The following is a 24,280-nucleotide window of genomic DNA, read 5'->3' as shown; positions in this document are numbered from 1 at the left end:
AGGGCAGAAACTAGATTAGAAAGGGTCAGAGAATAAGTGGTGGTAAGAAAGCAGAGGAAGCTAATGTGGTCTATGTTTATTGAGAAAGTTTGCTAGGAAAGAAAAGAGAAACAGAAAAGCAGTTTGGGTGAATAACCAGGGCCAAGCGATAGAGAAATCTGAACATATTTAAGATACAGTATTTTGGTCCCACACTATACTGTTGCAAGGTTTTTACATTTTATAAGAAGTGGTGTACAGTAATGCCCCCTTATCTACAGAGAATATGTTCCAAGACCCTTGCAGATGCCCGAAACCTTTGATAGTACTAAACCATAATACACACAGGTTAAATGTCTCTTATTGAAAATGCTTGGGACCAAAAGTGTTTCAGATTTGGGGGGATTCTGGAATATCTGCACAATACATACCAACTGAGCATCCCTAATCCGAAAATCCAAAATGCTCCCATGACCATTTCCTTTGAGCAGAAAGTTTTATATTTTGGAGCATTTCAGATTTTTGGATTAGAAATGCTCAACCTGTACTAGGTTTTTTCCTACATATCAATGATAAAGTTTAATTTATAAATTAGGTACAATAAGAGATTAACAATGGTAACTAATAATAGAACAATAACAATATACTATAACAAAAGTTATATGAATGTGGTCTCTCTCCCAAAATATCTTATTGTACTATACTGTAGGTAACTGAAATCATGGAAAGCAAAACCACAGATGAAGGGGGACTATTGTAATATTAACTCTAAGTACACAGTGATAAGCTAAGGATGCATATTGTAATCCCTAAAGCAACTACAAAAAAGAAGAAAAGAAACTGCAAAGAGCTATATATAGGTTGTTGGAAGAGTAACTGCAGTTTTAGCATTATTGACACTCGCTGTTTGATACTGGAATACATTCTTAAATGTGGTTACTTTATACATCATTTTAATGTGCATTTTTTGTTTTATTTATTTTTGCTAATGACTTATTACTCGCTGTTTATATATATTTTAGACTATGGAAATGATGTTAGACAAAAAGCAAATTTGAGCGATTTTCTTAATTGAGTTCAAAGTGGGTCATAAAGCAGCAAAGACAACTCAACATCAACAACACATTTGGCCCAGGAACTAACTGCTAACAAACATACAGTGCAGGGGTGGTTCAAGAAGTTTTGCAAAGAAGACAAGAGCCTTGAAGATGAGGAGCACACAGTGGCCAGCCACCGGAAGTTGACAATGACCAACTGAGAGTAATCATTGAAGGTGATCCTCTTACAACTACACGAGAATGCGGAAGAACTCAATGTCGACTGTTCTATGTTTGTTCGGCATTTGAAGCAAATTGGAAAGGTGAAAAAGCTCAATAAGTTAATGCCTCATGAGCTGACTGAAAATAAAAAAAAATTGTCTTTCTGAAGTGTCATCTTCTCTTCTTGTATGCAACAACGAACCATTTCTCAATTGGATTGCGATGTGCTACAAAAAGTGGATTTTATATGACAACCGGCTCAGTGGTTGGACGGAGAAAAAACTCCAAAGCACTTCCCAAAGCCAAACTTGACCATAAAAAGGACACGGTCACTGTTTGATGGTCTGCTGCCGGTCTGATCCACTACAGCTTTCTGAATCCTGGCAAAACCATTGCATCTGAGAAGTATGCTAAGCAGACTGATGAGATGCACCGAAAACTGTAACACCTGTGGCCGGCATTGGTCAATAGGAAGGATCCAATTCTTCTCCATGACAATGCCTGACCGCATGTCACACAACCAACGCTTTGAAAGTTGAACGAATTGGGCTATGAAGTTTTGCCTCATCTGCCATATTTACGCGACCTCTCGCCAACCAACTACCACTTCTTCAAGCATCTCGACAACTTTTTGCAGGGAAAACGCTTCCACAAACAGCAGGACGCAGAAGATGCTCTCCAAGAGTTCGTGGAATCCTGAAGCTACAGGAATAACAAACTTATTTCTCGTTGGCAAAAATGTGTTGATTGTAATGGTTCCTATTTTGATTAGTAAAGATGTGTTTGGGCTTAGTTATAATGATTTAAAATTCATGGTCCGAAACTGCGATTACTTTGGCACCAACCTAATAGCTGAAAAATGTAAATATGACCATGGTACGCCCTTCTTTAAAGTCCTTCAGTGGTTTCCTAACTCAGGATGAATTATAAATTTCTTAATACGACTGTCTTATAAATCCTTGTCTACCTTTACTGTAATCTGCTAAAGGCAAGTAGAAACTAAAGAAGAACTCTGACTTTCATCAGACCAATTATTTTTTAAAGATAATATTGGCAACAATGTTTAACCTACAGCTAAAGAGAAGTGGACAGAAATAATGAACAAGATAGGTATTTTTAGGCAAGAGGTGATGAGGGCCTGAACAAGGCGGTAGTGATGGGATAAAAATGAGGGGATTGGTTTAAAGGAAATTTCAGAGATAGAACTCACATAACTTGGTTACCATTTGGGTGTACGTGTGTACAGCAAGGGAGGAATCAAACATGATTGCAATGTTTCAACAGACAGGAAAAAAAACTTTTGGAGGAAGATCTGGTAGGCAGTCGGAACTATGGCTATGGAGATTTGGAAAAGTTACAGCTTGAGAAATAGATTCAGATTTTACTGGCTTATAGTGTAGGGTTGGTTGACATTGACCAAGAAAATACAGATTCAGAAGAGTGCCTAGATTTAAGGAATATGAAAAAACAACAAAGACCAACAAACAAAAAATGGGAAAAGATGACTGAGAAAGGCCAGAGACCTAATAATAACCATGAATGGAGTACTTACTATGTGCCAGGCACTGTTTTAAGCATTTATCATATATTATCACCATATTATCATCCCCATTTCCAGATGAGGAAACTGAGGCTGAGAGAAGTTAAAGAGCTCCTCTATGGTTACACAGGAAGGAGATGGTGTAGCCAAGGTTATTTATAGGTCCACTGACTCTTAACCACCTCATGATGATGATGATACCCTTACAATACTACTGCTACTACTACTGATGATGAGGATGAAGACAACAGCCATTATTAACTAAGCATTCAAAATGTGCCAAACACTGCTAAACAATCTACATGCACCATTGCAAATAATTCCCAAAAACGTGCAAGAGAAGTATGACTACTGTCCCTAACTTCATAGATGGAAAATTGAAGTTTAGAGAGGTTATATAATTTGCCCAAGATCACAGAGCTAACAGGTGGCAATGCTGGGATTCAAATCTAGAACAGGAAGAGAGATCCTATAAGCTGGACACAAGATAAACTTTAAAAAGTGAAACTTACATAAATGGGTGGCTGAGAAAATCTGCAAATAACTGAGTTCAACCCAGGTAAAACCAGAAAAATAAAATGGACAGAATCATTAAAAATATTATTTTTATAAAATACCTGACGTTTTAGAGAGATCAACTCCATGTCCAGTTGCCTCAGGATGGTGTTGGCTGCATTGGGACTACAGGAAACAGCTACCACATCTTCCTGGGTTAAATACATGCCCTTAGGTGGACGGCACTTAGAACGCTGAGAATGATGGCGATGTTGTAAACTCTGATACTCTCTCCTTCCAAGTCCAATCTTGCTAGTTTGGACAGGTTGTTCAGTACTACCCTAAGAAAACAGGGACAGAATAACAGGTCATTTGGTTTTCACAAATGTGTTATATAAATTGGAAGCTGTCTATTATGCAGTAATACTAGAAGTATCTGCTGCACTAAGTACAACTAAAAAACTATAATACTTGTAACTAATTATCTTATCTACTAGTCCACACACACACACACACACACACATACCACTCACCAACTGGGGGGAAGCATATAACATAATCTCCTTGGTTAACTCACTTAATCAAACGTTTAGTTTCTAGTCCCACAGGACTAATTTTAAACTCTAAATTTTCCTGTATTTTAAATTTTCCTGTTTGCTTCAGGATGAGATATATTTTTCCTCACCAATAAAGTGCTGAGAACTTACAGCAAAAAAGAAGTTAACTTACTAAATGCAAAGTTTTAAAAAAAGTAAAAAAAAAAAACCAAGAAAAACGGGACAAATTAGAGATTATGACATGGCAGATTAGACGGCTGGTAAAAAAGAGATAACATTTCATTTTCATGTTAGAGTTGCTGAAAGAGAATTATGTCTCTAAAGGTTAAAAAGGACATGGAATTATCTTAACCCTGAAAACATTTCTAAACTCCTGATCTATGAATAAAATAAAATAAACTGAATTTATGCCTCAGAAGAGGTTAGGAGAGTTCTAAAAATGACCATGAAGTCCTAAATAGTATTTCATTATTATTTATAATATTCTTAAAGTGATAAAACAACAATGTTCTTCTGTGCTTCTGAAAGACGAATACATTAGAAACTGCGTCTATTATGCTGAAGGCTATGTCACTGAATAGATCTAATAATCCAATTCTTTAGAAAAGGAACTCCTGGTAAAATTCATAAAACAACTGTATAATGAAGCATAATCCACTTCATTGCTTAAAATCCAACTCTAAGCAACACATGTCAGATTTGATGTTCAGAGAAACTCCTCCCAGCGTAGCACCCTAAAATGGCTGGATCAAATATTTTTTAAAAATTCTTTTAAATTTACTTCTGAGCTGGCCAGGAAGTGAGGAAATTCCTCAGAGGCCAGAAATGATGAGAAAGCAAGAATCCAGAGGGATAAGCAAGTATGCAGTAGTTGGCATTTGAGGAAAGCCCAAGCTTCAGTGGACAACAGGTGCAGGGGACAGGAGACAAAGCCAGAATGCTAGAAGGGGAACTCCATTAGTGTGCCAAGTAGAAAAATAAATCCCTGCTCTGCAGAGGGAGAGAATGATTAAAGGGAATCCCGGCCATCTCACCCTTGGCTGAGTGGAACAAAAAGAAATCAGAAAGTCTCCCCTGAGAATCTCTAACCATAGGCCTATATTCAAACAGGCTGGGGCCTAAATTTATTTATTTATTATTATTCCAAAATATTAAAGGGGTACAAGTGTTTCTGTTATACAGGTGAATTGTATAATGCTGAAGTCAGGACTTTAGCATGCCTGTCACCAGAATAGTATTCATTGTACCCAATAGTGAAGTTTATCCCTCACACTTTCTCCCACGTGGGGCCTTAATTTTATGATCTGTCTGGCCTGAAAAATCCCAAATTGAAAATTTAGTTTAAAAGTGTCTCAGGTTGGTAGCACCTACAGAGACTTAGCAAAAGCAAATACAAATCCTCTCTAGAAGAATGCACTTTAAACCTGGGTCTCAAAAATTGTTTACAGCCAGGTACCGCTGTCTGTACCTTAGAAACTTTTATTCATCAACATTTTGACTATTTTTTTTTACAATTATGTAGTTTCTTGCCTTATTAAGCAGAGCATGTATATCAATTTTGCCTTTTCTTAAGGATTTTAAGTCATCATTATTATCATATCGAGGATAGCATCATATAAGTGCTTTTCTAGATGGAGATTCTTTCATCTCTTCCTTTCACAGGCGGCTTTCAATTTTCACTGATGATGTCAATATACCTGGTACTACTTTTCAATCTGCTATAACATGGACCAAACAAAATGTTTTCAAGAAAAACTGAGTAACAAAACCAGAAAGCTTGATTTTACACTTAATACTGTATCATTTAAGGGTGGTTTTATTTCTTTTCCATGGATTAAAAACTAGGGATCACGGCAGGGCTTTTATACTTCTGAGTAGATGAGATAAGCCCCAAATTACTCAAACCACTGGCTAACTAGGGTTCTGGGTATGACTGTATTTCCAAAAACCTCTCATTAGGATTGCAATTTACTACCTTCTAAACTCTTATATAAAAAAGTTTTTAATATGAAGTACTGTACATTCTTCTTCAGTGATTTGTAGAACAATTACTACCATTTGTGATGATCATCATTACCTCTTTTTTGGCTTCTTTTTTGGGATCATAATCACTATCATTCCCATCCATTGGGTGTGTTTCTTCCACATCATCATCACTGAGGAAGAAACAAAGATTAGTAAACTTAATGCCCTTCTTTTTATTCTATTCTACTGCTCTTATCAAACTGTAATACACATTCTAACAATTTTACTAAATACTCGAACAGAACAAGAGCTTTCCTTGGGAAGATGAGCTTGCAATTTATATTTCTGTAGTATTTAGAAATATTTATCCTGTAGAGTAAACAGATCATTTTAGCAAGCATTTCTAGCTCAAAAAATAGAGATTCAATGGGAAAGGGATTTTAAAAAAAACATAATTTGGGAAAGAGAACACACAATTTGATATAATGCTTATAATTTCAGTTCTCCAGTTGGGGACTAAACACAGACAAAAACGAAACAAAATGATTTTATACTATACCAGAAAGATATAGCTACAATAATGGGGACTTCAGTTACTGAGTTAATTGTGAAAAGAGCCTCTTCCACAGGATATATTCTTTAATATATTCTAAATGTATGTGTTGAATATATCAATACTAAAAGGAAGCATTTGTGATTACAGTTAAAAGAGTTGAAAAGAGTTCTTATTATTAAAACTTCTGCCAATCGGCTCTTCCTGTCAGATCGGAAACATGAACTTAAGGATAAGAAATATTTACAATGTGTTGTGGAAATCTCTCTGCCTTAGGAAATATAAGCAATCCAAAGCAGTGTCCCTAACAATGTAACTATATAAGGGCGTCCAACGTACCTGTCACCCTGATTATGTCTATTGGCTAGTTTACGAGCCTGGCGATCCATCAAACTTGTCCTAGATCGAGTTTTTTTCCAGGAATAGTAGTATTTTACAAGGCTTGCAATTGTCTTATCTGGAAGCTTAAAAACAAAAATCATGTTAATATTGGCAAATTTAATTCATAAACTCTGATTAACAAAATGAATATTTTTATATTATTCTTTGACAATTAATAAAGGCATAAATCAAAGATATTTCATGAGTACCTTTATGAATTATCTAGCTAAAAAGTACTGTTGTAGTCACAGTATCCCATAATACCAATTTCACTGACATTTCTGAATGAATCAATATTCCTATTTGTTCCTGGTAGAGGGGAGAATATCACAAAGAAATTTGGAGAAAATGACCCCAAAAGTCCCCAGCATAGCCATGTTAGTATTTGGTATTTGTTTTCCTTAAAGAGCTACTCAATTATTTTTTTCCCTCTGTAAACTGGAATTTTAGACATAATTCACATAATATAAAATCTACTATTTTAAGTGTACAATTTAGTGGTTTTTAGTATACTAAGTTGTGCAATCACCACCTCTATCTAATTCCAGAACATTTTCACAACCTCAAAAAGAAATCCTATCCTATTAGCAGTCATTCCCTATTCCTCCCTTCCCCCCCAGTCCCTGGCAACCACTAATCTACTTTCTGTCTCTATGGATTTGCCTATTTTGGATATTTCACATAAAGGGAACCACACAATATGTAACCTTTTGTGTCTGGCTTCTTTCTTTAGCAAAATGTTTTCAAGAAGAGCTATTCAGTTCTTAATAATGAGTTTTTTTAATCACTTTGTTTTAAATCTAGGTCTTAAAATGGTAAATAATGCAAACAGGCTTTAGCCACCAAATAAAGTCTTTGAGTATTAAACCGACTAATGATCATGCACTGATCTGTCACAGTGATAAGCAAAGATGCATATTCCCCACCAAAAAGGTTCTCTTTGATTATGGAAGACACCTAGGTGTATCTGTAAAACATTATCTAATTTTTATGTACTCAGGTTAAAACAGTTTAATGCAGCAATTTCTCAGATTTATATTATTTTGACACAACTCTAAAAATTTAGGAATTCAAAATATAGAGCAAGTTTCCTTCTCGGGGGAAAAAAAAAAGCAGCACCTGGACAACACTGAAATAATATGCAATTTTTAAAAACAGGCTTTCATATCCAAAAATATATAAATTAAAAAACAAAATCTTAAGGTCAAAAAATGAACATTTAAAAATAAAGTTGAAATTACGACTTTTTTCCTGACACAACAAACATTTAATAACTCTATTACACATACATTTAAGTCAAAATAAAAACTACTATAATGAAATAGCATATAACTGTCATGTATGTGTGGTTGCAGAAAGTAGCACTGTATAAAAATATACCCACTTCAAAGTATTTTGTAATATTAAATTTAAAAACTTTTTTGTATTTAATAATTAGGAAGTATTCAATAACAGCATAAGAGATCACTCAGGTACAATCATAGAAAGACCAAAATTACCATACCATTTGCTGAATCCTGTGAAAGCTCTTTCCATGAAAACTAAAGGCTTGTTCAAATAGGACTTTATCTTCCACTGTCCACTCATCCGGAAAGGGAGTGAAATTAGGGAGATCAGCAAGGGACTTCTCAATATTATGTTTATGCCAGAACAACATGCCAAGTGCCTTTGAAGAGAAATCATTCCCCTTTGGTTTTAATGGACTTATGTTCCATCACACTTAAGAAAGTTAAACACAAATTAGATTAAAATCTTAAGCCTATGACTTCAACTGAAGATACACTCACAGTTTGGGACTTTTAATCAGGGGCGCCCAGGTAGCAGACCTCATTTATTTATTTCTTTTAAATCAGGGCCACAGAACAGTGAATGTTCTTACATACCATATTTGTTGCAGAATCTAGGAAAAACAGTGAGCTGAGGAGAGTGACTATAATTACTACTAAAGCAGGTTTGTAGGCTCATGAAGACTTTCACCCACATTTATTAATTTCTCAATGTGTAGAAAAAATATGTTAAAAGGGACATAGTCAATAAATCAATACTTGAATGAAATCAACACTTAAATGAAACTATCAATTATAACACAAAACCAGAAATGCTTGGTTGGGACTTAGTAGAGAGAAATTCAACTTTTCCCCTTTTACAAGTATATCACAGGCTAAACACTTTTAAGATGTAAGAGTATCTCCAATGCAACTTTAACAATTTTTTTGCCACATGTATTTTTTAAAGTTCCTTACTATCATAATATATACACAGAACTATTAGGAGGCATACAAATAACTTCAATGACTGATTACTGTGTCATAAGAAAGCTGGAAATGGATAATTTCCAAACATTTCATAAGTTTCCCCTCTATTATAAGTAATAGGCCTTTCTCTTAACTGTAAGGTATTGAGTATGATTTAGAAGAGAAACTTTTATTTTTAAAAAAGAGATACAGCAACTTTTTATGTTTTTAATTTTTAATTTTAATTTTTATTTTTGAGACACAGTCTCGCTTTGTCTTCCAGGCTAGCATGCAGGTGTGTCATCATAGCTCACTGCAACCTCCAACTTATGGGCAGAAGCAATCCTCCTGCCTCAGCTTCCCAAGTAGCTGGGACTACAGGTGCCCATGCCACCATGCCCGGCTAATTTTTTCTGTTTTTGGTAGAGATGGGGTCTCGCTCTTGCTCAGACTGGTCTTGAACTCCTGACCTCAAGCAATCCTCCCACCTTGGCCTCCCAGAGTGCCAGGATTACAGGCATGAGCCACCACACCTGGCCAGCAACTTTTTAAATAGTGACTTTGAAAGTTAATTTCTGCACTTTTAATAACAGTCCTTTAAAATAAACATGAAAATGAATATATATGTACAGTTACATTTTAAAGGATTAACTTGCTAAAACAAATATTAAACAGAAAGGCAAGGGTTAAAAACAAAATAGGCACTCAAAATTAGTTTCAAAATCCACAAAAAGTTAATTACATTTAGATATATTAATATAGAGATAAACATCTTAATTTCACAAAAATATTACTTTACCATGTTATTAACTATAAAGTTAGCTCTTGGTAACCAAAGGTATAGATAATTTACCTTTCTTCTCTTAAAACAAATCTACCTGGTTTACTATTAATCCTTTTTTCTTTTTGGAGACAAGAGTCTTGCTAGAGTGCTAAGGCATCAGCCTAGCTCACAGCAACCTCGAACTCCTGGGCTCAAGAGATCCTCCTGCCTCAGCCTCCTGGGGAACTGGGACTACAGGCATGCACCACCATGCCTGGTTAATTTTTCTATTTTTAGTAGAGATGCGGTGTCACTCTTACTTAGGCTGGTCTTACTCCTGAGCTCAAGCAACCCTCCTACCTCAGCCTCCCAGAGTGCTAGGATTACAGGCATGTGCTGGCCTAATTCTGATAAAGGTTAATATAATATTTAGTTGAAATGACATTTAAGAATCTCTATTTCATTTTCATTTTTCCATGTTCTCCATTCCCTCATCACTATGGATAATGAACTATGATATATTTACCTCCATGTACAGAGAAATAGATATGCCATATATAGATATACCATATATAGATATATCCTTTTAAAGTTATCTAACCAAAAAAAAGACTTTTGTGATTTTATTCAAAATTTAGAAGTCTTAAATATGTCTTTAAATGAAAGGTTTAACTCTTAGATCCTCCTTTAGAACAAAAAGTCAAAAGAGAATTAAATTTTTTATAAATAAAAGATTTGTTTTTAAAGTCCTATCCATGTGTATTTACCCCCAAATTCACCAAAACTTACTTTTCATTTTGGTAAGCATTTGCCAGAGTAATACTGAAGGCTCTCAGAAGCTTTCAGAACTCAAAGTAGAATAGGAAACAGGCACTGAGAAAAAATGTTCAAGCCCTTGAGATGATTAATGTTTATAAAAGCAAAATCCTTAATGCTGAAAGGTCAGATTTTGCCAGGACTTTTGTGGTACCTATAAGGTTGGTCAAACTTAGGCACTTTCTTAGGATAGAAACTATCATGCGATACTCTGTGGATCTGATAAATATTAAGAGGAGCCTTAGTGTTAAAATGTTTCTCTACATACCTGTTCCACATTGTAGCCATGCTTCTCCTTTGCAATTGCAATATATTCATCCACTGTAATGAAACAATGTTATATAATTAATTATTCTCATTTACTTCATTTGCTCAGGTCTACTTTTTTTTTAACACAGCAAAACAAAATAATTTATATTCCAAGGGTAAAAAAAATAGTCAAAGCCATCTTCTATGAAACATCATGAAAAGAGATTTACATGAACTGGATCAGAAGCTCACCTGGTTTAAAATTTTATTTAGTATGACTTATCTCTATGACTATCATATACTTATCAAATTCAGTAACATTACTACTATATTTTTTTGTATGAAGAAAAAGACCAATCTGTGGGTAGCCAACAGAATCTAATTACATTGTAAAATACAACGATAATTTATTGATTTTCTGTTGCAGTTTTTATTTGAAGAGACTTAGCTATTTAAGACCCTTTCTCATGTTTGGAGTTGGCCCAAAGCCTTTATCATTTCACTTCTGATTGCTGTAGAAAGGATGGTTTATCTATATAGCTTTGCCAGCTAAACATAATATTGACACATTTAAGTATGCCTCAGTATCCCTAAATGTTCTTAAGCTCTTCCTGCTTGCTATACAAAGAGTGTCTGAGTATTACAATTTCATTTGTCCTCCATATGTAATTAAGCCAACAGAACTATTTAGATAAGCAGTTTCAATGATGATCCACTGGCTATTTGAAGGCCTCATTGCTGAGAAGTCTGCCACATTCAGCAGGACTCAATTTTATGTGAAGTCCATACAATGACTCTTTCTTGACCCTTTAAAATTATATATATACACACGCACATACATATATATATATAAAAATTCTTTAAAAATATATTTGAGAAGCATTGGTTAAGAATTCTGATCCTGGAATAGCTTGTCTACGTGGGCTTCATTCTCAGCTTGTTGCTAGTTTTTTGATTTTGACCAAGCAACTCATCTTTTTGTACCTCAGTTTCCTCACTTTAAATTGCTGATAAAAACAGTACCTTCCTCCTAAGATTAAATGAGTTAATATGTGGAAAGTGCTCTAAACAGCACCTGGCATATGTTAAGCACTTAATAAGTATTTGCTATGATTACTGGTCAGTGCAATTTAATATATGAATATGCTACTGTAACAATAATGCTGTTAGAATAACAACTATTTCTTATGGGTGCTATTATATATTCCCAAGTGCAAGCTTTGGTGCAGAAACTCCAAATATTACATTTTGTTTAGAATCCAAAGCACTCAAATACATGACAGGTCTAAATATATGCTGATTAAATTTAGCAAAAATATCTTATAGTCCTATAGACAGAAGATTAAATAATACCAACTGACCTATGGGTCTCAACCCCGGCTATGTATTAGAATCAGTGTGGGAGCTTTTTTCTTTTTCTGAGACCGAGTCTGACTCTCCGGGCTAGAGTGCTGTGGCATCAGCCTAGCTCACAGCAACCTCAAACTCCTGGGCTCAAGCGATCCTCCTGCCTCAGCCTCCCGAGTAGCTGAGACTACAGATGCTCGCCACCATGCCCGGCTAACTTTTTCTATTCTTAGTAGAGACAGGGTCTCACTCTTGCTCAGGCTGGTCTTGAACTCCTGACCTCAAGGGATCCTCCCACCTTGGCCTCCCAGAGTGTTAGGATTACAGGCATGAGCTACCACAACCAGCCAGTGTGAGAGCTTTTAAAGAGTAAAATGTCCAGACTCCACCCCTGAAGATTCTGATTTAATCAGTTTAATAAAGAGACTAGACATAAGTACTTTAAAAAAAAAATGTTCCCCAAGTGATTCCAATACATAGCCAGGGTTGAAAACCACTGCCCTAGACCTTCAATAGGATATTCACATGGACACCACATTACAGGACATGTTGGCTAAACTGTTTTCCACTGTGCTAAGAAATGCACCACTGTATAAAACCAGGCTAAAACAGCACAATTCAATGACACCCTGATGCTCAGTTTGTGAATGAAAACCTTTGCCTGTAATGATGACTGAACCTGGAAAACCCAATAGTCTCTTTCAGGTTCTTAGTACACAGTCCTAGGCCAAATGAATAATTTGTTTTTTATTAAGAATGCCTCAGGGCACCCATTTCCTAGATTACCAGCTAGACCTTTTGCTCGTGCTCTAAAGCTCTTAAAGAGGAAGCGTTATCAGGTACGCAGAAGCATACTCAGTTTCCAGTTTTTCTTATTGCATCAATACACATTAGACTTACTATACATATGACAGGATATCATTAATTTTCATGGGCCTAAATGAACTGTCATGAGACATCTTTAAGATGTTAGTAAATATTCTAAAAAGACAAGTTTATTTCACAGCTGCTAGAATTAGCTGTTCAATGTTGTTGCTGTTATTTTAAAAATTCAATGATAACTTAATGGAGGGGTGGGGATCTTAGTGTTGTTACCTGCACGTTTCCTACATCTGATGTGCCGCAAAGGATCAGGTCCGCTACATCACATTGAAGTCTAAAGCCACACCATGATTCAAGAGGTGCATGGTCAATGATCCAGAAGGTCTCCGTCCAGAAATGGAGGGCACAAAGATGACCTGATGGCTGCTGAAGTCAGTTCTTTTCCCTTTGCTCTTTAAAATGGTAATGATAGTGGGCTCTTTGAAGTTTGAAGGCATTTCTTTACAGCTCCACATACTGAGGAAAAGCCTGTGCAGATGTCTACATAGTAACTCCCTCCCCTGCTTGAGGATTTAAGCAGCAATGCCATCAGATCCTAGGTTTTTCATTCTTCATGGGCCTGACACAAATTGGAATGATCAACCCACTATCTTTCAAAAGGAAAAACATTCTAATAGAACAACCTCCATTAAAAAACAAAATAAAACAAAGACAAAAACTGTTTTTTATGAGACTCTAATAAAAGAGCCAGAAACAAATATAAGTCACATTTTGAATTGGCTGACAGACCCCTGTTGACATTAACATTCAATTTCAGAAAACTTACATTTGGCATCTGGGATACTGTGATATGGAGACCATACAAGCATTCCTCCATTGTCTTTATCTGTGTACTTTGTAGCACCTGGAGAAAAAAAAATTAATTACTTTGAATATGATGGATTTTATTTACATACAAAATAAGCATAAACAAATTAACCTTTATTTTTATTTCAGTACAGGTACCTGCAAAGGAGGACAAAAAAAGTACAGAAAACAAAGAGAAGGAAAACAGATTTATATCAAATATCCTATTTATAAAATTTAAGGATATGTTGAAAATGCTGAAGTTTACCTCCTTTAAAGACTTTAAGTACATTACATATCCGTAACTTGACAGAGTAGTAAATTTGATTTAACCTTCCACACATTAGAGATCATCAGTAAAAACTCAGACTTTTTAAACTAGAGAGAGAATGCCTCAAGTATTGTTTTATTCCATACCTAAATGGGCCAAGATTGCTATGTTTTTAAATACTTATGTCTGCTTTTATGGTTTTTATTTACTCTTATTCCTTGCTATGAGTCTGCCAGCTACTCCTTTTTAAACTGAATTTCATTTATTTTATATTTATAAAAGTATGTGCTCTGCGTAAAAAAAGTCAAAGATATAAAAGTTAACAATGTGATTTCTTCTTAATGTAATTTAAAAGTCTACTTCTAATCTAGAAGCTACTATCACTTTCTTATTTCAAATCTGTTATAATCCAAAAAGTCATAAAAATCAAGCCCTGTTAAAACTGCATGTAAATTAAGAATAAACAGAATGAATGAAAGCCTCACACAGATATGCCAGCGCCAAGAACATGCCCATAGGTTCTGTCTTTTATTTACTAGGTGGTCTTTTTCTGGCTCCTACCTAATCCTTAGATACATTCAAGTTAATTTAAAACTATCAAGAAATGAAGCACTGCTGCCACGTTTTAAGCAGACTTGTCTATGAGTATGTCACAACTGACTTTTATGAGGTACTGATAACTACCATTAAATAGGAGAATTCCAAAATTACTCACATAAAATATTAATATAATTCTGAAGCTAAATTGTGATCATTTTTAAAGGTGTAAGATACCTGGAATAAAGAACATTCATTTCTAGGGTTAAGGGAACTATTAGTATAATCTCCATCTAGAAAAGTTATCCATCAAGCAATAATTTCATATCATTCAATAATTTTTATTTTTGAAACATCATTTATCACTACTGTATATTTAATCAACAATTTTTAAAGAATCATACACTATTCTTAAAATATGAAGCTAAAGTTATTTAAAAATTTTATGTATTTTATGATAAGGAAAAATTATGCATGAAGAAAAATGAAGAAGAAACACTATCAAAGTATTAGACAAAACAATTATAAAATAAATCTAAAAACAAAACTTTCTGTATTTTGTTGCATCTTTAATAAAAGAGGACGAAAGCAGGAGCTTAGAATTTAAGAAAATATAAGTTAGAGGTTCATTGACTAAAATTTGTATTCAATGAAAATAAACTTTGAGATGTCTTTTACAAACTTCAATATTAAGATATATATTTAATTTTTAACTATGTAAATAAAAATACAAATACAAAATAGCCAACCTACTTTGATGGAAATAAAACAGAAGTCCTAAGTTGGTCAGAAGCCTGCCTTTATTTAATTAATAAAATCTAATGTTACTTCCAGTGAATATTCAAAACTTCAATCCTTTAACATGGAACTGATTCCTTTTGCACAACTGATTATGACAATAAGATCATTTAAATCCTACTTAATAGAACATGGAATGCAATAAAGAAAGGCTTCCATTAAGTCTCAAGTTTTAATAGCATATCATGCTTAATATTTAAACATATTTCCTTGCATCTCACATCTAATTCTTGCATTACAGAAAGTCTGAATTGAAATATCCTTATTACATGTCTCTTCTGAAAGTTATTAAACTATTTTTTAAAATATTTTTCCCCATGAAAAATTACAGTTATATTTCCAAAAAAATTCTGAACATTGTAATTAAGGGTCTGATCTGACAGAAACTGGCATTGAAGCTGTGAGAACTAGCAGCTCTTCTAATAAGGGGGGTGGTGGGTAGAGGGAAAACAATCCTGTCTGATAGCAGAGAATGCCTAATTAGGCATTTCACAATGTTCTTTCCAAAACTCTGAACTGTACTCCACTATTTTCAATTATATATTTGTCAACTAGGCCTAAGAGATGACTGATGTTCATAGGAAATAAGCAATGGTTAAGAGTGTGGTCTGTGGAACCATACTCCCAGAGCTTGAATCCCAGCTCTGCCACTTGGTTGCTATGTCACCTTGGGCACACCTAATTAATCTGTGCCTCAATTTTCCTCATTTCTAAAAATATGGATGATGAGAGTACCTACTTCACAGAGTTGTTCAAAAATTAAATGAATTAATATAAGTGAAGTACCTGGCATATGGTAACCATTATATGAGACTTAATCATCACTGCCAGTATATGTTTACTGAAAACAGCTCCCTTCTTAACTTCCCTTCTTTATCCTGAAAAGGCTTCTTCTGACCTTATCAATCAACTAAAAAATAAATGAATAAAACCTCATGGGGCTATAACTCAAATGGCTGATGTCCTCTCTCATCAACCCTTTGAAAATGAGATTAAATAGATGAAATAACTTTTTTTGTTTTTCTGGCAACTCAGATTTGCTTCCCCTCCTATAAAATAATAGGACAAAGTAAGTTGTACCATTAATTTATTTACCCTGTAGGATGCTTACATTCAATAAAATTTTACCCTTCCCATTGTAAATGTCGGAATGAACTAAGATATTAATATTTTAAAGACATAAACCCAATGTTTATTTTATCTTTATCTATATTTAAGATTATACCTCAAAACTGTCTATTAGAAACCATACTGAGAATCAAACCTGATGTATCAACAAAATAATCATGCCTTGTAAGTATCCTACCTTCTGAATGGATTAACAAACCAAAACCCAGATCGTAAACCATAATTTTAAAAGACTATAATAGTAGCATATCAGTTCTGAAAGCAAAATTGTTGAACAATCAGTTTAAAAGTTCTAAATAAAACATTTAAAAGTTTACTCCCTTTGAAATCATTTAGATCTTTTAACTGCAATTGGTAAAGTACATTTATGAAACTACTGGAGAAAACCAACAACTAAGAAACAAAAATATAATTTGAGAAGCCAGAATTTCTATATCAATAGCATTTTAAAGTAAGTACAAAAATAAAAATATTTTATTACTTTTTAAGATTTCCTTTAAGATATTAAAACTAAGGACTTTGATGGACATCATGGAACAAATATACTACATTAAGAACTTAAATATTGAGAATATTAAGATGCTCTAAATATTTTTAAAATTTTTACTATTTATACATAAGGCCCTAAATTACATACTTAACATACCAACTTCAAACTGGGATAAACAAAGATTTTCCCAGGGAACATGAGCATGAATATGTTTTAAGAGAATCAATTTTCAGACCTTTAACTTTTCTACGTTCTCATTCCCAAGACAATCTATCTGAGAAGTCACCTGTCGTCTAAGCTACATGTCATCCTCAAACAAGGCATGTCTCTCACGCATTCCAAGTATTACAAGAGTACATGGCACAAAATTTTAAAACCTCCAGGGTTCCAAACAGGGTGTCAGCAAAGTCTTCCTTTACTCAAGGCACCATAACTAATACGATTTTAATCAATTATGTATCAGTTGTAATAATTCAAGCCAGAAGAGATTTAACACTCAGAACCTTATGTTTTCAAGATATTATGGTGATATTATGGTGATAGAGAAGTTAGGTGATCAATGAAGTACTTTCAATCACAAAAATATATTATGGAAGATAAAATTCTGTGGGAAAAAATGTATGGAAATGATTTCAAAGATAAAAAGGAACAATGTAAACTTTCAGAATGTTAGGAGCCTGTCTATATATTTTATAAACAGATACTATCCCATCACCGTAGTTTTATATTGAATTCGATACATTTAAAATAAGGATACAAAAGCTTTATTTCAAAATGTTAATATTTTCAATACACCAGAGGTTACATTTTTCAACTATTTAAACTTAGTGACAAATAATAGATACCACCTTTAAAATATGTGAGAATATGTTTTTCCAAAATTATTTTATGGGTATGCAAGCAACATATTTTGAAAACCACTGCTTTATATACATTAACTTCCACTTACTCTCGTGATACACTCAACATTATCACCCTTTCACAAAGGAGTCAGGCAGTTCATCTAAGGTCATTATGCCATATTAGATTAAAGGAAAGAGGTGAGACTTAATCACCACACAAAATTGCTTCTCATGGTGTAAGCACAGTCAGTAGGCAATAAATAAATGTTGGGAAGATCAAGTAAACAACTGAAAGAAAATAATCAAAACTCCAGTTAGTAAATTATAAAGACATCATTAGCAAAGGGCCCATATATTAAGGTAAACTGTCCCTAATCTCTTAATTTCCATAATTCCAACATAAATGTCAATTCTTCTCATATTCTCTAATCAGTTTACTAATTTATTATTTATGTGCTTAATTTCTATCATTATCTCTTCTAATAAAAATATTCTCCACAAAAAATCCTCTTCTAATTTTCCTACATTCTGATCATCATAGTATCAGCACCCAAGGAATTTTTCTTCCAAATGATTTGTGGCGCTATAGGTGAGCCATCTTCATAAAGATGGATTGAGTGGTTTGAGACAAAGATAATAAAATGAGACAAAAAGGAGAGAGAGGAGCCGACCATTTCTCAATTTCTATCATTAGTTAATAAATCTCTTTTCCTTATTTTATCTTTTCCATGGCAATGTGTTTAAATTCTGACCTAATTATATTGAATTGATGTGAAATAAAAACTTCACACAACAGTTTAACACTTAGAATAAGAATAAAACAGAGCAGCAGTACAATGCTCAATGGCAGAGGCTCCATATATCCTTGCAAAAAGTATCTAATAATTGATAATCTATATTTGCTTGACAAGATTGGCCTATCATAACTACAAAAAAAACCTTCCTAAGTTTAAATCGTAACAGATTTTGATTGTGTCCTTGGGTTTGGTATGCTTCTGGAGAAGATTTTTAAGCAGAAAATGATTAAGTGAATTTCAAGAATGTGATGTTTATCCTTATTCTAATAAAATCAATTATAGACTGAGTAAATAAGTTAAAAATATGGCTTTAATTATTTAAAGAACAGTAACATTTCAGTGACTTTCTTTTTCTCCACAAATATTCCATTTGGGTTCAAAATAAGCAAAATGTTGACCATCAATTAAGTTTGTTAATCCAAATAACAGCCATGTAAAACCACCTAAATAATATTCTGTTTAAATGAATTATTCCTCAGATTTTCAAATTTGTTAGTGTTTAGTTTATCATGAAACAAAAAAACAAACAAAATGTTTTACAGGGATCAGGCTATGGCATGTGCAAGTTTGTTCCAGCAAGGAGCCTGACTCTTAAACATAAGACCCCTAATCAAGCTGACTGTAGTTGTCTATGAAATGTTGACTCAGAAATCTCCCCAATGGGGCAAAGAGATAGGTAAGTTTATAAACTTAAGAAATAGTTCTAGCTGCTGACTTCTAATTTGGAAATAACTTTTTCAATACCAAAAAAAGCACACAGTACCAATGAAAGCTCCAAATCAGAAAGGTGTACATAAACCCAGAATTATTCTTCATAATTATAAATTTTACCCTTTACTGAATAACTGCCATATGCCCAAGCATTTAATCCTGGCAAGAATTCCATGAAATAATTTTTATAGCTAGGAAAACTGAGGCTCAGGGAAGGCAGGTGATTTGCTCACAGCACAAAAATAAAAGAGTTGGGAATTGAATTCAGTCTATCTTAAAGTCAAAGTATGCTCTTTCCAAATGTCAAGCTAAACCCTGAGGCAGCAGAATAATGTGAAAGTGCCATTCACCTACTAGCTACATCAATAAAGAAAATTAGTTCTATAAAACATTTAAAATTATGTGAAGCCCACCACTACACACACCGATAGCCTTTGAATAAAATGTATTCATGCCGTTTAGAAGGCAACCCAAATCTAGTGAACATTATTGTTTTTACCTATTAAAAAAGAGACTGTCTTGACAGTCCTTTTAACACTCATTAGTTGAGCCCCCTCCCTTGGGACAGGAGGAACTGCTACCTGAACTCTTTAAATGATCATTAAATTTTCTTTGTTGTCCTAATAGGGTGGAGGAAAGAAAATACCCCTCTATACCCTAATAATTAAAATAAACATGCTGCCCGTCCCCACCCCCCCGAAAAAACGCAAGCCCTATTAATTTCTAACACCGAATTCCAGAGTTATCATGTGCGGGCACTGGGTAAAATAATGACAACTGTAAGAAAAGGAAAAGGTGGGGCCCCTTGCAAAGTCTGTCCGCAGCCTGAGCTCGGAGGGTCTGGGCAGGGTGGGGAAGGGAAGGCGCTCCACTCGCAGGGGCTCCGGAGAGGGCGCCTCCATCTGCGGAACTCTCGCCCAATCCCCGCGCCCGCTGAAATCCCGTGACCGCCAGGGAGCCTGTTTGGAGAAAAGTAGACAGGGAGCCCGCAAGCTGGCTTGGCAGAGGACGCTGGAACCTGGCTGCTCGGGGAGAAAATGTCTCCTTGGCAGCTGCAGCCACTGTCCTGTGGTCTGACTTCCTAGGGCTGGCTCGCGAGCGAGGTGTGCCGCCGGCGTCTCCCCACCCCCTTCCCCCACCCCTTTTTCTCCCCGCGGCTCCCGCACTCCGCAGAGATGCCGCGACCGAAGCCGCACCACCTAGCCAAAAAGAAAGAACGGAGACAATCCCGTCCGCGCGCGGGTCGGCGGGGCTCGCCCTCGGCGTCCGCCGGTGACAGCCGCCCCGGTCGCCGCCGCCCGCCTGGCGGAGCGCGGCCCTCCGCTCCCGGAGCCGGCTCGGTGGCAACTGACATTTGCAGGGTTGGTCCACACACAGCCCTCACGCACACCCTCTGCTCCAGCCCTCGGCTCCGCCGCCGCTCCTCCCCCGGCCTCGGACCCCAGCCTCCGCCAAGGGCCGTTTTCCCCCTCTGCTCATCCCGACCCCGCTTCGGGCGGCAGGGTCAGAAAGGCGATACCAGCACCCGGCAAGTGGCCTCCAAAGGGAACCATGTTAACCTTGCCATGCACACATCTGCCCACACGCCCTGTGTCACAGCCCGGCCAAGCCTGACAGCCTCCGCGCCACGGATGCCTGCCCAGCCCAGCCCCACATCCCCTCCCAGCCCCACGCCCGGACCCCGACCCCGTCTACCCCAAACCAAGCCCAGAAAAAGGGAGACGGGATTTTGCTTAAGCAAATATATCTACCTGGATCAAATTCAGGGATCCGAGCTTGGTATTCAGCTCCGACTCTCATCCCAACATCTGCAAAGCAATGCCAAAAAATAAAAAAAAGAAGAAGAAAAGAAAAGAAAAGAAAAAGAAAAAGGAAGAGACACTTAATAAAAAATAAAAATCGCTGGATGGAGGGAAGAAGCGGCGGGTGGATGGGAAGATATTAACTCCGGGCACTCCAGGAGATGGCAGCGGATGGGGGGTGGGGAGGGGGGGCGAGAGCGGAGGATTGGGCGAGGGCGGAGGGACGGGGGTCGCGGGGGGTGCTGCTGCACTGCACCGGGAGTTCGAGGCTACCGCAGCGCCCCGGCTCCGAGGGGAGGGAGGGCGGGAGCGCGGCGAGGGGAGGGGGCTGGGGGAGGGGTGGAGGGAGGGGGGCAGGCGGGCTGGCGGGGAGGAGTTCGAGGCTACCACCGTGCTCGTCGTCGCTGCTGCAGCCGCTCTCGGGCTCCGAGTAGTGCAGCCCGCCGTTGGTGGACGAGGCGCCGCTGCCGCCACCGCCCGCTGGGCTCTTGGCGCTGCCGTTGGCCGATCGGTTCTTCCCCAGTAACTCGGGCCCTTTCTCCATCATGCCGGGCATGGTAGAAGAGGGGAGGGGGAAAGGTGAGCAGAAGAGGTAGGCGTCAGGGTGAAGGGGGAGCTGGCTTAGAGCGCGGGCGGGAGGGAAAGGAGGAGGAGGAGACGGCGGCGGAGGAGGAGGAGGAGGGTGTTAATATGGAGCCGCCATAACCGCCCCGGTCCGGCAGTAGCGCAGTCGCCTCACAACAACCCGCCCCGGCCCCGCCTCTCTCCCCTCCTCCCTCCGCCGCCGCGCGCCCCGCGCAGTCCCGGGCACCCCTCTCGGCCGCGCCGCGCTCTACGCCGCCGCCGGTATCACTCCGCTCCGCAGGGAGGTTCCGGCCGTCTGGTGGGGGGGGCAGGGGGCCGAGAGGAGGAGGGGGAGGGGCGGGGAAGCCCCGCTCGCCAAAGGGCTGGGCAACCCCAACCGAGCGCTAATAAAACCGCCGCCGAGGCGCGGCCGCCGCGCGGGCTTCCTTCCTAGGGGGCGCTGCGGAGCGCGGGCGAGAGGCGCACGCGAGGGAGCGGGACTCTTTGCCCTCTCGGGGCGGAAGGAACGCGGCCAGCCAGAGAAAGGCCCGGCACGACCCAGCAGCCCGAGTCGGGGGGAGCGGCCCCCCTTTTGCCGAGCGGGCTGCGAGTTGGGGCCGCCCTGCGGGCGGTGACTGGAGCGGCCCTGCCCAGATACTGCGGCGGGCCGGCAGCTCGGCCCCCGGGGCTCCTCCGGCAGCGTGGAGCGGGTGGGGGCGCGCAGTCCAGCCGGGCGGCCTTGGGGTTCTGAGGCCCAGCCGCAGGGGTAGACTCGGCCTGAAGGATCTCGACGCTACAATTTCTGGTTCTGAATTTCTCAACTGGGGCCTAATCCCCTAGGGACACTAAGGGTGGCGGGATGAGTTTCCGGAGCAGTGCTCCCCTTCTCCCCCAGCCCTTTTTCTCTGTCCTCCTCTTCAGACCTTTCATTTTTTTCTTTTCTGCTAGTTTAATAGTTGGGGAATGAATGCTCTGAGTGGGGAAGAATTAGGCCAGGGGGTGCCCTTGCCCAGTTGGCGCTTTCTCCGTGTGCGCTGACCTGCGGTCATGGCTTGGAGCGACCCGTGGAAAGGGCGGAGTCCTCAAGTGGAGGTGAGGCAAGAGCTGCATCCTGGCCGGGTTTCCAGCCTGGAAGGAGATGTGCTCCGTAATGCTTTTCTAAATTGCATTAGGCAAAAGGAATAGGAAACTGCAATTATTCCTTCACCAGATTTGAAGGCATCTGCTGCGTGCCAGGCTGCCTGGCATTGGGGGCTATTTATGCTTTTCTTTTTCTTTTTCCTCATGAGTACGTAGAAATAAGTGAGGACTTACTGTAGTGTCTAGTATGCAGGTTTAGGCCGAGCAGTATTTGGGCTCAACGGTGAGATACTGCCCAAACCCTTGAAAATAGATTGTCCTGTAAGAATTCTATTATAGGTCAATGCAGAATGGATCAAACCAGAAGTGAGCCTCTCTGGTCAGAACAAGCCCTTACTGAGAGAAATAACATACCTAGCTTAGGTATTGAGCCAAAAAAAAAAAAAAAAGCCCTGGGAAATAAATATTTGGCAGGACCCCTTCTAAAGTGGGAAGTCTCCTTCGCATATACTAAACTATCTGGTTCTGGTAGTGGAGATCGTCTCATTTCTCTAGTTAAGCTTGATATGACTCCGTTAAATATTTGAATCATACGACTAAACCTTTTATTCTGTTCCTTTTCTCAATTAATACAGGTCTGAATATTATTTTAATCCCCATATGGCTTTTCTACAAGGAGAGAATGCCCTGGCCAAATGAAATGAATAGCCATTTCCCTTGACAGTTATATTTTTCATTGTAAAATAATACACTGGTATTTTGGTTTTTATGCAGGAGCTTCTAATGAACATGATTCAGCTCTTGTCCTGCAACACAAAAGCCAAGACTGAAACTGAGAGAATTCACCTGGGTGAATGCCACTCCGAGGCCTCCTAGCCCCCCAGCTTTCTGATACCCCAACTTAGCACCGCCTCCTATGCACTTTTATACAGAAATGAATCTGCATTTAGATCAGAAATCAAAACATTGCAAAGATTTGAGGAGCTTTGTAACTAATTTCTGTTTATGAATAAAACTCTTAAAATGAAGATTCCACTGTTTGAGTACAGCAAAGAGGGCAGAGCAGAGAAGACTGCATTCTGTTGGGGAAAGAACCTGGGGGAGGAAGGGTATGTCATTTTTAAAGAAGGAAAGCAGGTTTCTGTTTTGCTCCTGAAGAAAAGGAAAACACCTGACGCTGACTGGGTTCTGAAGAATAATAATGGGCCTTAAAATGATTTTCCAACAGTTAGCAAGTACAAAATAGAAAGAGAAAAGGTGTAGGGAGAAAGTCTTGCAAGTGCCTATCTATAAGGAGTTAGAGGAAGTTAAGAAGAAGCTGGGCAAGGAAGAAGAAAGCTTTGAGAGTAGGTTAATAAACAATGTCCACTGATGCAGAGTCATGAGAAGGGTTTAAGAAAAGGCCTTTGGATTTGTCAACTAGAAGAATGTTGGTTATTTTGTTTGGCTGGTGT

General features: G+C 38.0%; 1 protein-coding gene and 1 long non-coding RNA gene across 10 annotated transcripts in view; one reads left to right on the top strand and one right to left on the bottom strand.

The window, feature by feature from the left end:
• Positions 1–22,018, bottom strand: part of RCOR3 (REST corepressor 3) — a 43,190-nt gene extending 21,172 nt beyond the window's left edge. For 3 of the 9 annotated variants that reach the window (XM_045536434.1, XM_045536438.1, XM_045536436.1), the window contains exons 1-8: positions 21,573–22,018; positions 21,132–21,188; positions 13,787–13,864; positions 10,811–10,863; positions 8,234–8,395; positions 6,688–6,812; positions 5,908–5,986; positions 3,396–3,614 (exon numbers count right to left, since the gene is read on the bottom strand). In XM_045536434.1, the coding sequence (XP_045392390.1) occupies positions 3,396–3,614; positions 5,908–5,986; positions 6,688–6,812; positions 8,234–8,395; positions 10,811–10,863; positions 13,787–13,864; positions 21,132–21,188; positions 21,573–21,738 (939 nt within the window). In that variant the 5' untranslated portion in view covers positions 21,739–22,018. Of the gene's footprint in view, positions 1–3,395; positions 3,615–5,907; positions 5,987–6,687; positions 6,813–8,233; positions 8,396–10,810; positions 10,864–13,233; positions 13,580–13,786; positions 13,870–17,979; positions 18,992–21,131; positions 21,189–21,569 lie in introns of those variants that run through there. The other 6 variants (XM_045536433.1, XM_045536441.1, XM_045536437.1 and 3 more) reach the window with 6 other exon arrangements.
• A 229-nt stretch (positions 22,019–22,247) lies between these two features.
• Positions 22,248–23,854, top strand: LOC123627058. Its single transcript, XR_006731112.1, has 2 exons — positions 22,248–22,838; positions 23,601–23,854. It is a non-coding gene; the product is annotated as an uncharacterized LOC123627058 (long non-coding RNA).
• The last annotated feature ends 426 nt before the right edge of the window (positions 23,855–24,280 follow it).

Source organism: Lemur catta, chromosome 23 (assembly GCF_020740605.2).
Source record: "Lemur catta isolate mLemCat1 chromosome 23, mLemCat1.pri, whole genome shotgun sequence".
Classification (NCBI taxonomy): Eukaryota; Metazoa; Chordata; class Mammalia; order Primates; family Lemuridae; genus Lemur; species Lemur catta.
The sequence above is the reverse complement of the archived record's forward strand: the minus strand, read 5'-3'. Positions and strand labels throughout refer to the sequence as shown.